The sequence below is a fragment of the Paracoccidioides brasiliensis genome (genome assembly GCF_000150735.1).
Source record: "Paracoccidioides brasiliensis Pb18 unplaced genomic scaffold supercont2.8, whole genome shotgun sequence".
NCBI classification, from domain to species: domain Eukaryota; kingdom Fungi; phylum Ascomycota; class Eurotiomycetes; order Onygenales; family Ajellomycetaceae; genus Paracoccidioides; species Paracoccidioides brasiliensis.
In genome coordinates, this window is record NW_011371365.1 from 282,564 (window position 1) to 297,242 (window position 14,679).

Sequence of the window (14,679 nt, forward strand, 5' to 3'; positions counted from 1 at the left end):
GAAGCGAACAAGTGGGCAGTGTGGGCCGGAGCATACACGCCTGGTTTCTGCAGCATGGCTCGTAGGAAAAGGAAGCTATAAAAATGATATGTGTGCTCTGTCAACGTGTGGAGTTACGTGATTCATTTTCTAAATAGATGAGTCTGGGCTGATACTGCGTGCAGGAATTGATGACGTAGAGGGTGCTGGAAATTGTTTATATTATGGTGGTGAGACGGGAGGTTATATTGAAACATCCTTTCATAACAATGATATGCCATCACGAATGAGATATCCAAGTTGTGGGAGTATTCTGTAGGAAGTGGTATATGGGTACGTGTCAAATGCTTACCGTGATTAATTATTTTTGAAGCATGGATTGTCTCTACCTGCTGCTGTACGCATGAAATGTTTGTTTTATTCCCAATCTGGAGCCAAATGGGTAGTTGGGGGCAGCAAATGCGCAATTCTAAACCTGTTGAACTATATATAAGATGATTCAGATGCCACCAATAATGGGGAAGTTCAGCATGAGCATGAACTTGTGTAAACTCGTTTCCGAGTCATCCCACGACCTTCGTGTCTCGAAATTAAGTATTCTTCGACTCTCAGCTCGGCTTAGGCTCGAGGGTAGGATAACTGAAGCGATCAATATTCCATCCTAGCTGCTTCGCCAGAGCTTCCACCGTGCCTTAATTATTTTCACTTCATGTCGGGTGTGGTGTCCCTCTGAACCTCTAAAACTGTGCCACACCACAGCAGCAGAACCAAGTGAACCCGGCAGGCGGCTTGTCAGGTATGAACTGGGCAGCTGTTTTGAGCGCTTCCTGCAACAGATACTTGCGAGCCTTGCCTTGAAAAGCGTCCGTCAAGTCAATGTAGATAGTTGGCTTTCGTTAAGCGTCATTTTTGTCTCGTTGCAGAGTGCAAGTTGCAGGGATAAATCTTCGGGTCGTCCAACTAAAGGAATTCTTAAATAAGCTTAGATCTTGAGTTTATTTAAGGGATGGTTGGGGGAAAGTTCCTACTACTATTTTGTCACTGTTTCCACCACCTTTCCCCCCCCAACCTTTTCTTTTTCTTTCTTTTTTCTCTCTAGATTGAAGCCAGGATTTTGGCTCTGAAGAATTTTGTTCCAATCATCCTGAAATTGACTTAAATCTCTTGGTCTAAGGATCACATCATTGAACTTAAGTACTTATCCTTCCGATCTGCCTCGCAGGGGTTGTGATGGATTTTCACAACTCACATGGCACTCCAAAGTCTGAATCAGGTCAGTTTGATTTTCGGCCTGGTTCCCGAGCCGGGGCGTTTGTCTGGACACTTCTGTGGATATTCCAGAACGCGGGCTGCGCCAGTTGCCGCTAGGATGAACCAAGATCCGCAAATATGCAGCTAAACGGGTAACTAGGGTATGTTAACAATCTTTGTCTCGTTTGGACTCCTTATTTACCTTCGAGAAGAATTGTCGAAGAACTTAGCTTTGGGAGCTGAAACCATTTTTTGGTATTATTAATCTCCGATACGTACACGACGTGATGTCTGGACCCTTGCAGGAACCAATGGCTTAAAAGATACCGCCGGGTAGTAGGTGGTGTAGTATTGGATAAGATTGATGGTAGCATTGGAACGTTCTCGTCAGCCTTGCTGGCAGAAATAGTAAGCTAGTTAGGTTGTCAGAACCCACGTTTTTGAGCTCAGTTCTCCAAAAGATAAGAAATAAGAAATAAAAATTGGTGAGCTTCTACTTGGGAAAGGAGGGTGTTGATGGGTGCAGTGACAAGGACACAAAAATTGAGCTCCGCAGACTATCATAAGATAGATGGTGCTTATGATGATCTTTATTCTGCATCGCATTATACTCCACGTCATGCATGATTCACTTAGGTTGATGCTTTCTGAAACCCGGAGTTAAAGCTTGAGTCCCGATATTAAGTATACAGTAACCGTGCCACGCGCACTCACTACCTCCCATTAGATGAGAGGTAGTGAGTGCGCGTGGCACGGTTAGTTAATAAAGTAAAGTGTTGAAATGCAGGTCTTTGCTCATCGCATTCCCGCTTCACGAATATAGCCCATTCTCATCAGCAGAAATCGAAGAGGTGACTCTCATTGATCAAAAGCCAATCACGTTTGAAGAATCATGTCGCGGCAATTTTCGCTGTGCCTCCTTCAAGTCCCGGTTTGGCAGCGTAGCAAAACCTAAAGGGTCAAGTTCTGAAATGGAATTTGGAAAGATCAATATTATTGATGGACCACAGAGACATCAACTATTGGATAGGGACCATCGAGGTGATCCCCGTTAAATCCAATTCTCAAACACTCCTTTCTTTCCTTTTTCCTTTTTCTTTTTCCTTTCTTTTATGCGGATAAGATATACCACATTTTCTGACGCTGTGGCTCCCATCTCAGAAGCCACCCGACCCGAAACAAGCTGCCCCACATATACCGGCTTGACTATACGGCTCAGGACGAGGAGCTTCAACAGTTCGTCAGACGTTCCTGAATGGGTTCGCCTCTGGTTATATCTAGTGGATACACAGAAACAACATATGGCCAGTATTTAATCAATTCAAATTTGTTGAACTCTGTTGTTCCGCCACTTGGCCTGTGAGAATTTCCTTTTCACAATTTAGCATTGACTGTCGATGTTTTTGCTGGAGCTGAAATCTTAAGCAAGCAAGAGGCTGTGAGCCCTCGATGATATATCAATTAAGTGTATACGCATGGATGGAGAGCTGAAACCGGAGTTGGAGTTGTGTTTCAATAAGAATATAAACATGATGATGTAGATTAAGTTGAAGTTGTCGAAGTTTGAAGAAAAAGTGGAACTTAAGTTCAAAAGTTGAGCCTCTTCCCAAAACAGGTTAACAAATTAGTTAAATATGGAACACTTCAACCTCAACTTCAAATGAATCAATGATATCTCTATCCCTGATAAGTGTAAGGCGAGAAATTCACATATGCTCCCTGTCTAGCTCAGGGTCGCAGTGTGATATCAAACTACCTTTTTCGTGCGCAGAGATTCACAGCCCCGTGTTTATCTACCTGCTTTGGCGTGTCCCCCCTGGTGAGATGTGCCCAATTCTAGGCTCAATGTACTCATCAAACCTCAATAAGCTTCCTCCTGAAGATTCACTGGTCAGCCGCTGCATAGCTTGCCAATTTCAGCTAACATCAATCATGCATCCAATTGGCATATATCTCACTCAAGCGCCTGCAGCAAGATCCGAGACTAGACTCCTAATTTTGTCACATTGGGGATTGGAATTCTAGTGGAATGGCTTCTGCTATGGACCATTCAAACGCCGCACTGCCAATGGTTATTGTGAATGAGGGCTGGGATGCGGAACAAGGGGGTCTGATTTCCACCTCCTGCTGAGTCTTAAGCTTTGATGAGGCACGCATTGCTGATAAAAAAAGGTTGCGGCAGAGGTCATACCTAATAGTTACTCCTCTGCTAATTTCTGCCACATGTTATACCAATTCTAGCAGTGTTGACGGGTGCGAGCAATTTAGCAATGCTCCCAGTCTTGAAAAGGCAATGAATGGATACAAATTGAGAAACCTGGGCAATGAGCATGGTTTCAAGACATTATTGCTGACATGCAGATCAAAGAGTTTTCTACGACTATCTTCGGCCATTGGGCGTTCGTCCTAATCTCCTGGCCATCAGGAAATTTGAAATGTGTTTCGACAGCGCAAACAATCTATGACTGACCTAACCTGAAACATATCTGGCGGCATTTTACCATCCTATTTGTGTTATGGTGTCGTTTATAATTACTTCGCCCTTATCGCCCATTATCTGCTAGGCCAACGGCTCTACAAGCGATCCATCAGGACCGCCACAGCCTCCCCGCAATGACAGGCTCCTGATCTTCACATGATGCCTGCTCCGATCAAACTAGGGCATGCTGTAAGTTCGAGCCGCCAGAAATTAGCCCGAAATATGCAGACCAGACAGCCTTATCAACCCCCAGAGCTTGAAAGGATAGGACAGAACGGAAAATGCACCGTGTGGCTATTAAGAATCGGATATTGGACCGTCATTTCTTCCAGAGCAAATGTCCGCAGGCTTAAGTGGCAAATTTGCTGTCGATCTTCTCATGTTCTCTGGGAGTTGCGGATGGCATCTAGAGTCTGTCCAGGCTTCAGAAAATGGGTTCTGTCTCTTCCAACCTACTGTTCTATAATCATGGTCCAATCATTCGCGTGAAATATACGCTGGAAAATATCAACCCTCTAACGGTGAGAGCCAATTACCTCAAAGGGCCTTGACACCCTTCTAGATTCCTCATCTCGTCTTGCGTAACACTTGACCCTCTCTAGCCAAACTTGGTATTTGGCTTTTGAGCGTCGCCTGCTTACTATAATTGCTGCCCCACTATTCTTATTTTCCTTTATTTTTTTGGGGTGGTGGGGGCGCTTCAAGTCATACAGCCAGCCTTGGTGGGTGTTCATGCTCCAATTTCAGTGCATTCTCTGGAGTCTTGACAGAGCTCAAAACATACCAAGAAGGACAAGTGGGAACAAGGGGAGAAAAGGGGCTGGTGGCTGTGTTGGTGTATGGAACCACATCAATCACGGCACATAGGTGAGAATCCAAAAATGGTGTAAACAGATGTGGAAGGCTACCAGAACCGTGTTACAGGAGAGGAACTTCTAAGGATTGGATCTGGTGAGTACTTGCTGACATTTATAACATCTTGAAGTTACTTCCGCATGTTCCATTCATTTTCTAGAGCTGACTCAACCACATCTTTGTTATACAGCAGAAACAACGGGCTCTCTAAGCTTTCTAGATCTTCGTTGAAAAGGTTCCGTTTCTCTCCACGAATAACATTAAGGAGAGCCCAGCGTAAGCAGCTCAAAATTATTTACTGCTGTTTTCTTCTCCCCGGATATTTTAACTCAGTCAGCCCCACCAATGCATTTGGGGTTTCTCTAAATGCAAGCCCTATGCGACTGGGCGCCGCCATTTGACTTGTTACCAAGGGATGTCCCTGTTCATTTCCTCGAGTTATTTCTTGGTCTAGCCGACTTCGGTTGATCGCATTCATGTTGATAAACCCATTTAATCGACCCTTATTGTCATTGCGCCTCCCGGCTCTAGCGCAGAGCAGAGTGACACTTAATCGGCATCTCCGCTTTTCTCCACTAAATATCCCTCCAAGTCCACATTTTCTTAATACTTTTTGGTCAGGTTCGTTATAATCGATTTGATTTCCCTGTTGCTCTTCCTTCCCCGAAAAGTTTCCAATATTTACGATTATCAGACCAAAGGAATTAGAGGAATAACACTAATCTTAATCAAACCTCATTCAATTATTGAATGCCCGTTCGTTTTGAAGAAAAGTTGCCACAACTTAGGTAATGACTGTCTTTGCCCCTGAAATTTGTGTGTACCCTACCCCACCACTATTCTGTTTACCATAATACCTAGGCAGTTCTAGTATTCCCTGCAAAGAGCGAAAGGTCTCCTTTTGGGTTTGTCGTACAGAGTAGATATTGATTGGGAAGCAGGCCAGAGAACCGAAAAACTGGAATTCTACGCAACTCCCCTATCTCGCCTCGGGCGTCTCGGCCCTCTCACCTCGATCCGTCGCGAGGCGGGAGCATCTCACACCACGACGGGGGGATGGATGGTGACGGTCAGCAAAGAAAGAAATATGATATTTCTGACTATCAGACGGCCTCTGGCGTCGGACAACATGCTATTCGCCATTCATCTAGTAGTTCCGCAGACCGTTTCAGACAACAGCAACAGCCAGGACCGTCTCGAGGAGCTACTGCTGTTGGGGAAGTGATGCCACAAGACCGGGCTTCCAACCTTCCTCCTTATGGTGGCTACGGATACACAGAATCACAATCATATAGTGTTTCATCTCTTCAGGGAGGGACTTCGCAGAGTGGTGGGCTGCAGGACCAGCCAAATTTCTCCTCGTTTTCTAGAAGCCAACATCAATATCAGCAACCGCAGAGGTTGTCCCAATATGAGAGCGACATGGCATTCAATATCACCCCGCAAGCTCACCCACATTCACCGTATGGAACCGTGTCACACTATCAACCGCGGAATTCTGCAGCTATCGAAGCGTTGGCAACTCAGTTTAACGTTCCACAATATTTCCAAGCGGAAATGCCGGCAGCTGCAGGAGTACCAAACCAGTACTTAACTGCTGGGCAAATTCATTCTACCTCTTACCCTCAGCCGACTTCCCCCACCCGCGCGACTACAGCAACCACATTACCCGAAATTATGAGTGATTTCCACACTCCATCAGCCACAGAGGCACTCGGTCATCCGGAATTCCCACGCGAATCATCGTCTGGTTTTGATGACGCATATAACCAGTACCAGCATACCTTAAGGCAAACGTTTGCAAGTGTCCAATCTGGAAGACTGATGGAGGCAAGTAATTCGTTATTAGAGATATCAGTGTGGCTCCTGGGAAATGCAATCGAGCTCGGTACGTGTGATCCACACAGTCTAATTTCGTGCGGCACCTTGGTGGTGCAATACCTTTGGGCTAATAGCTGATATCAGGTCTTACCAGCGACGAAGAAGAATTACATTCAGATCGAATCAAACTCTGGAATGAGTTTAATACCTGCTGGCTTGCCGTATGTCAAAAGCAGAAGGATATAACACAGGCTGTGCTCGATTCGGGTATCCCGTCCCAGAACCTTTTAACAGAGGATGTTCTGAACAGGATGGGGAGGGAGTTGGTTCGCATGTGTGATCGATTGGAACAGCATGGCCTTGTTGATTATCAAATGGGTGTGTGGGAGGAAGAAATTTTAAGTGGTGAGAATTTAATCTGCTTTTACTCCTGTTTCCCCCCTTTCTTTAGTTGGTAGGATCCAAGACAATAGTCTTTCAACGCATCTAATATTCTAGTCCTAGTTTTGGGCCAGTGCCTTGACCTCCTTGAAAGGAATGAGAACAACCCTGCAATAGGAATCTCCATCAGGAGGACAACTGCCTCAGAAACTCAACGATGAACGAGCTGATTGCACCCTCTCCCACTGCTCCTGTAACGATCGTGATGCGTTTTATTTTGTGTCCTTTTCGTATTATACAGTACTGCATGGCGATGGCGCATATTCAAGTTCGTTTTCTTTGCTTCTTGATCCCCCGCGGACTGGCCCGCTTGATTTGGTTGGCATAAGAAGCCTACCCTATTCTGTGTCAACCGATTGGTTCTTAACCTGCAGATGCATAACACAAAGTCAAAAGGTTGATCGACAATGATTGTAAATGCTGGGAGTTTGCATCCAGGCCTCTATTGCCGTTGGGTCTTTTTCGCTTGGACTTGACACCACTAGTCAGGACCAACCCTGTCTAGTAATCTACTTCATATTAGCGACTTCTACCCCTTTTATACCTCATATACATCCGCCTCTACGATAATGCGAAAACTGAGTTGCGCTCAAGTGTAATTATCAACGTTGGTGTTTCTATTCCAGATGCATTCCTCCTTGTTGGATTTGTGCAAAATATGTGGCACTGCTTTCATTTCCTACGTCTCTCTTGTTTGTTTTCGGATCAAGGGTTGGGAACTTTTCAAGGACGTTTTACGTTTAGAGGGCTTAAAACCATAGACCGGGCGTGGGAATTGGTGCGAGTTGCAATAATTTGTTTAATATTTGTTCAACTTGACGGTTTTCTTTCCCCTGTCTCGTTTCCCTACAGGTCTTCTGTTCATTATTGGCTATCTTTTCGGGCGTGTTTACATTTTTTTAGCAATAGCTGGTCGGTTGAACAGGGTGTGCCACGCAGAATCTCGACGCATCCACCCATAACCGTTTTTGCTTCCTTGTTCCCCCTCACACTGACTCTCTGGCTAGCTCTTTATATACCCATTTGCCGCGCATCTTGACACCTATGCAATGAACCGAAGTGAATTTTTCGAGTTCTGATTTGAATTTCCTCCTGGCATCCAGTTCGGTTTTCGCGTCCCCATAAGGTCTCCCTGCCCAGACGACTCCAGTGTTGGCCATATGAAATTTAGGGGAAGAAAACCGATTGACGATCTTTACTAAAGCATTAAGCATAAAGTCCGTATCACATGGCCTAACTGGGAGGTGGTGGTGCTTTTGGGCGACCTTTTGTGAGTTAAAAACCAAGCGTTCCAGGCGGGTGAATTGTAGGACAAGCAGAATTTCCTATAGATGGGAGATTGAAGACGATTTGGTCGGACCTCCTTGCCTTTCCGTTATTACTCCCCTTGGAGCCAGTCATGGTTATTCCACTGCGGACTGCTGCATGTATATGTATATGCTGCTCAACATCGCTGTCGGCATATCCACTCACAAGCATTTTCTAATACTGCACTCAGTATGGACAGCCTCTTCCCCTATTTGCCCTGTCCAACCTCAGCATTGGCTATGTATATCAAAGCGCCATCGAGAGCAAACCCGTCTCTCTATCATATCTGCTGTCCCATTTCCACCCACTCATATTGGAATGTTAAACATCCTCCTCCTCCGCGCTGGTCGCTGGCGCAGTTACGTATGTGTGATGGCACAGCATTACATTGCATTGCTTGCTGCATTGTTGACCTTGACATTTGCTATCTTTGAAAGCATTTTCTACACACACATTTGAAACTTCCAATCAAGTGTGGTCATATTGTTCTTTTTCATATTTTTTGTTGTGAATTCATTTTTTCTATTTTCATAAACATGCTCGCACAAGCATGTTCGATACACTGCTTTAACTTAGAATTTGAAACAGAGTCTACAACTCTAGAATTCTATTAGTTACATATGATTAGTCAATCAAGGAGTCATGACATCTTTATCTACTCTGTCTTCTGAACCTATAGGTCTAGGTTTTTGAAACCTCGATATTTCAGCAAATGAAAACTTGTTTTAACATCAGACTGATGCACCTGTAAGTGTTACTGATAATAAGTAGGTATCATACTTATGTCATGACTCATATCTATTTTTGTACATTCTTTGATTTAATATCTTAAGTTTCTCAGAGCAAATGAGAGGATATGCAGATTACTTCTATCATCTCTTTGTGATGAAAAACCTTCTCTTGTTTTCATTCTTGTTTCCCCTATCAAAGTGAGAACCACTCTAAACAAATGAATAGATGTCAATATAGAATTTTGCCAAGGAGCCATCATCATTATCATCATTATCATGGTCATTAATCCAATCAAATTGAAATTTCTTTTTATCCTGTTTCCTATCCATAGCTTTTAATGTGTTAATGGGTTCTGCGGCCCACTTATAGAATGCTGACTTGTGCTTTTTTCCGGCTTGCGGCCGTAGACAATGTATCTGGAAGGTAGAAAAATAGACATGTCAGGGTCTGGGAAAATTGAAACGCATCCTCACAGATTGGAAAGGGGGCAAAATAAGAACGTTCACTCACAGGTCAAATAGTGCATGCATTTTTGGATTGCGGAGATCTTCAACCACGTCGGAGACGAAGGCTTGGATGGCATCGGGGGACCATCCTAATACTCGCGAAAAGAGGGCCATGGAAAATCCCTCCATCCCTTCAATGATCTGGATGAGGTTCCATGTTCCGATAGTTTTCTGCTCAATAATATCAGTGTGTCAGTATGGATATAAAAGTTGCATTTTTGACATTCCCGGAGCACGTGTAGAACTCCATCTTTTTTTTTTGTTTTCCTTTGTGCATCTCTCCTTTTGTCTTATATTTCGCCCATCCATGGATTTGCGGAGGTTATGCCCTTTCCCTTTCCTTCCACGCTGGTCTGTCAAAGAATGGGCAGGGTACGGTAGTGAAAGCTATATGTGTAATTCACGTACCAATTTCGGATCCCTTGGCCATTTTCCAATTGGAACCCGAAGCTTCTTAGTCACAACATCAGTGAAGCCTGCATTGCGCACCCATCCTTCGAGCTTGGGTCCCGGCGCCAGCTCACGGCCATGTGTGTACGCGGCTTCGTGAAATAACTTGAGCCATTTTCCAAGTGCTGAGTCTTGATTGTACGAGTCGTCATCGGAATACCACCTTGCGTCGGAGTCTTGAAACTCAGCCCAGCCTCCCGGCATCAAGTGACTGGAACGAGGAAACATTAGAATGTATGTATGTATGTAAACGCGCACATACGTGGACATGGAGGTTTGGCTACATGTATTAGCGGGGAGAGAGCGGGGTTTACCTGTAACATCTCTCAATCAGCTTTGGCCAATCTCGTATCGAGGCGGTCATGTAGCGGCTATGGATGTAATCAAAATTGTTGATAAATGTCCATTCGCTTTCGACGTCATCGACTTCGAATCTCACGTTGTCTGGAGTAGCATCACTTCACCAAGGGGGATTAGAATTCTAATGAAGAAAAAATAGGGCTTTCCTCGCTTTCTACTTTGTGAGTTCTCTATGTACAGGGGAGGTGGTTACAAACAATGTGTTTCGTATAGGACTTAAGTCGATGCCTAGTATCTAACGATGAGGTGGTTTAGTTGTATAACCTTGATCGACCACAGCTTCTGACGCTCGTTGGTATCCTGTCAACATACCTGTGCTGAAGGATAGTCATCCCCTACAATTTATATTATTAGTATTTCTTCATTCTTCGACGAGCAATAGGGTATTCTGTAGCTCAGTGTTCCTTTTTTTTTTAAAAAAAAAAAAATTACAACAAATCAAACACATACCCATTTGGCAGCACCAAAGGCCGGTCCCGGCACCGATATCGAGGATATTCTGCGGACTTTCGCCAATAGGCGCCAGATGAAGCTGTTCATCACATAGGAGATACATCATATGATGTACAATATCTAATCGATTGTTCTCTTTCTATTAGAACCGGATGGGCTGTCAGATAGAGCAAGACCCATATTCATCAAGTTTGGGAATAAATCCGCAACAGAGTATGCTGGCAGACTCGACTCACCTCATCGTTTGGAAATATGTATGCTATTAAAATAGCCAGAACAGTAAACCAAAATTTAGCACTGTCACACACAGAGATTTTGATAGACCATGATATCATATCCTTAGAGCTGTGCTCACCGCCTTCCCTAAAAGAATGGTATCGTCTTCCTGTTGAGAAATATAATATTAAATCATCATGTCCATATGATGTTGTTTCTGAAAAGCCGGTCCTGTTAGCTTTACAGGCGAAACATACCATTTTCATATGTCTGATTGACAACGGTTGATGCCAAAGATTGTGCAAACGACGAGCTGTTCCAGCATCAGTTAGCCGTGCATCCTGGGAAAATATAAATCGTAATATAGTAGTAATTTTAAGCGGTTTCAACTAACAAGTTGCCATCTTCAAGGTGCTCATAGCTGTTCTCGGACTAAGGACGTGTGTTAGAATGAATGACAATCCAACAAGAATGTATATCCAACACATAGGGCAAAGAGGGGCAGAGGGAATCCACCACACGAACCTCAGAGTCTACCGAAATAGGAGTTGATTCGTTTGCCATCGACATCTGTGTCGCAATTAATATCTTCAAGGTCTTATCACGCTGACGTTCCGCGCTGCCAGCAACAATGACAATAGTGGAAATGGTGATGAATTCCGCATCGAGAAAAGAGAACAATGTTAGATAGTTGCCTTAAAATCACGCCCCGTCACAGAGTCAACCAAGATATAAAAAGAAAAAGAAATGGCGCGAGTGGGGACTGGATAAGAGTTGGGGGAGGGGGAAGTTTATATATAATAGCAAGATTTTTCATCCATGTTGGGCGATTCAAATCTCAGTGGAGAAGCCTGTGACAGCCCAAGCGCTTGTCAGATTTGAGGCTTGGAGCAGACGGCGCCCCATTATGAACAAGATGATGACGAAACGGTTGCTTTCCGTCCATGGATGCGTTCCCATGCTGACTTAACCCCATTTCCTATTGGCAACGCGACGGACTCTCGACTAGTTTTATCATAGTTGGGCATCATCGTGCGCCCACATGCAGTGTATGAGCAAGCTTCATCCATGCTGATGGTCCTCCACCCGGCGGCGGTCCACTGAGTTGGAACCTAGGAGATAACCTCCGGCTAGAGGAAGACTAAAGACCACATGAGCGACCTCACTAGCCAGCTAAGAGGCAGAGGGAAGTGCTAGAAGGATATTTCGATGGGATAGGGATTCCTGGTAAAAAGGTACTCCGTGGTGGGGGTTTAATTATTTTTAGCGGGAGGTATTGATACATTCAAATATCTAGTGGATATATTATCCAAGTTAGACATTCGTTGGCGGGTTGACCCCTGCAACGTCTCATCAAGACCGGACGAGGACATCCACAGGATCGATCTCCATATATCAAGAAGCTCGCGGACAGTTTTCAGACACTCGGTTGAGGCCGATGGAAATACTGCTGCAGACTTGCTGGATAGCGGAATTCGCAGTCTAGCCACCACCATCACCACCAAAGGGGAAAGATATTGTCTGGATGTGAAATATCTAATTTAGATATCTAGCAGATTCCTTTCCAAAGGACACGTTCCTTTAACTGTAAATGTCAGCTCGATTGCACGCCAGGGTTTGAAAGCCCTGGGTGAGCATGGTGGGGTGGTTTGGCCTTTGAGACATGTGGCTAACGATAAAGAGACTTTTTCCCTCTCCGTCTGTCGAATCAACAAGTTCACAAACTCCATCTGGCGAGGGATGTTTACATACTCTGCGATTACGTTGCGGGTTAGCTAGACGTGCAGTAGCACATTGCGCTATAATTAACGACTCCCAGACAGACGGGTCGATATCAGGAGAGAGAGAGAGAGAGAGAAGAACGTTACACGACATCTACCTAATCGCATTCTGCACGTGAAAATAGGCATTTGACTTCTTTAAATGTCTCATTTGAAGAGCTAGCTAGTAAGTTACCGTGGACGTGATAGTTATGTGCTAGAAATTGAGTTTCACAAAGCGGAGAAGGCTGATGGGAACCAGGTTACTGGAAATCTGCCAACATGCTTCAAAGATTAACGTTAACCCTATTCTCTGGTCTCCGGTCTCTGCCAAGATGCTGGGAGAGAAACAAACCCCCCGGCAGGGCGGTTGCGAATAACTACTTAATCCCATATTGACAACTGGACTGGGAAAGGAGATCGAGCTGAGATGAGCAGGAAACAATCTGAAGGTGATAATTACCCATAGATATCGGAACAAAAATATGTCATCACCGTTCGTCGGTACCGTCGGTGAATGGAATCGATTTGACCTGAGATATAGGACCATTGTGGGGACATACGTTGAATTGTGTGTGTTGGGCGCCTTAGCGAACAACACGTGAACGGCCAGTGTATGGAGTATTACGAGATGGATGTCATATGAGCATGCGGGAGCTATCGCATCTTTTTGGTAGATAACATGGTTTTCCCTACAAGTGTTGCAAGCTTCAATGTAGTCGAAAGCTAGATTTAGATCATATGGGTTGTAGTCGCTCCAAGGGTGTGATTCATTTGATAGCCAAGATGTTGACATTTTATTGACCGCCTCTTTAATATCGGAGGGGTAAAGAAAAAAGAGCAGAGGCAGAAACAGTTCCTAAGGGACATTATCAAGAGGAGGAATCGAATAATAACAGAACAGATAATGTGAATTTCAAGATTATGCTCAGAATTGATCTAAATGTGTGATTCACAGAGTTAGCATGAAAAGTAATGGCAGCCTATGTAAGAAAACTTTAACAGACAGGGAAAAAGGGGAAAACAAGGAAATTCATACCCAAAGTCATACTCATGCTGACATCCGTATTTTCTACCATGCGCGTAAATTCCTCAAAGCTAATCTTCCCATCGCCATCCTTATCCGCCTCCATAATCGTCTTATCCACAATCTGCTGAAGTTGCATGTCCTTTAAATTGCTTCCCACCATCATCTTCAGCACGATGAACAGCTCCCCGTTCGAAATGTACCCGTCACGGTCAATATCGTAGACCTTAAAGGCGAAGCGCAGCTTCTCCTCTTTATTTCCTTTAGAACTGAAAGCTGAAAGGCCCGAGACGAATTCTTGGAAGTCGACATCACCGCCACCATCTTCGTCGAAAATCGCAATCATTCTAGTTGTAGGAGGGTAGAGATATGAGTCGTATGTCCATATTTATATGGAGGAGGGGGACGACGGGGACAATACCGTGTCGCAAGTGGGTTTGAAGATACTTGTGGAAGGGAAAGAAACTCATCGCGCTCAATCGTCCCAGAGTTATCCTATAATATATTTGATGGATTTAGCACGTGTACAACTCACTGCGACCGCGAACCCAGTGGGTGCGGAATACGCAGCATATCAACAGTGGTTCTCACCTTATCCAGCTTCATAAATCGTTTCCGTAGTCTGTCGACCTCGTCTCGATTGACTAGATAATACCACATCTGTTAGCTGGGCGTGCCTCCCAAAACACACAACGGGGGGATTTAACGCCAAGGGTAGCGCACAGTTCGAAGCTGATACTATGTTATCTAGAACCTCTGAGCCTGAATTCTGCTGTTTCTGCTGAGCCTCTTGCATGGCTGCATTGGGTTCCGCAGCCATGATAGAAGTGGTTGCCGGGAGGCCGGGGGAAGGAGACGGGGAAAGGGAGTGAAATAGATGGGTGAAAGAAAGCTAAAATCTAAGTCATTGAGTATGATAAGGGGAAGAGGAAAGAGAAGGTATTTATAGTCTTCAATAGCGTTTATATACTGGGGATATTGAATTAATTGGGAGGAGGAGGCGGAAGTAGCTATATGCATTTGATATTGGACAATGTAGAC

At 44.5% G+C, this 14,679-nt stretch overlaps 4 protein-coding genes across 4 annotated transcripts; 1 reads left to right on the plus strand and 3 right to left on the minus strand.

Annotated features, from left to right (window-relative positions):
* Nucleotides 1–5,620: 5,620 nt before the first annotated feature.
* On the plus strand, nucleotides 5,621–6,987 carry PADG_06270 (uncharacterized protein; the record flags this gene model as incomplete). The annotated part of the gene is made up of 3 exons (XM_010763367.1): nucleotides 5,621–6,452; nucleotides 6,530–6,790; nucleotides 6,890–6,987. The coding sequence occupies 3 exons, from the start codon at nucleotides 5,621–5,623 to the stop codon at nucleotides 6,985–6,987; spliced, it is 1,191 nt and encodes a 396-aa protein (XP_010761669.1).
* An 825-nt stretch (nucleotides 6,988–7,812) lies between these two features.
* On the minus strand, nucleotides 7,813–8,305 carry PADG_06271 (uncharacterized protein; the record flags this gene model as incomplete). The annotated part of the gene is made up of 2 exons (XM_010763368.1): nucleotides 7,813–8,151; nucleotides 8,174–8,305. The coding sequence occupies 2 exons, from the start codon at nucleotides 8,303–8,305 to the stop codon at nucleotides 7,813–7,815; spliced, it is 471 nt and encodes a 156-aa protein (XP_010761670.1).
* An 895-nt stretch (nucleotides 8,306–9,200) lies between these two features.
* On the minus strand, nucleotides 9,201–11,421 carry PADG_06272 (uncharacterized protein; the record flags this gene model as incomplete). Its single annotated transcript, XM_010763369.1, has 11 exons — nucleotides 9,201–9,282; nucleotides 9,377–9,543; nucleotides 9,781–10,033; nucleotides 10,137–10,280; nucleotides 10,380–10,417; nucleotides 10,495–10,517; nucleotides 10,633–10,774; nucleotides 10,872–11,020; nucleotides 11,109–11,164; nucleotides 11,246–11,283; nucleotides 11,377–11,421. The coding sequence occupies 11 exons, from the start codon at nucleotides 11,419–11,421 to the stop codon at nucleotides 9,201–9,203; spliced, it is 1,137 nt and encodes a 378-aa protein (XP_010761671.1).
* Nucleotides 11,422–13,609: 2,188 nt separating this feature from the next.
* Nucleotides 13,610–14,458, minus strand: PADG_06273 (calcineurin subunit B; the record flags this gene model as incomplete). Its single annotated transcript, XM_010763370.1, has 4 exons — nucleotides 13,610–13,985; nucleotides 14,060–14,133; nucleotides 14,230–14,282; nucleotides 14,362–14,458. The coding sequence occupies 4 exons, from the start codon at nucleotides 14,456–14,458 to the stop codon at nucleotides 13,610–13,612; spliced, it is 600 nt and encodes a 199-aa protein (XP_010761672.1).
* Nucleotides 14,459–14,679: the final 221 nt, after the last annotated feature.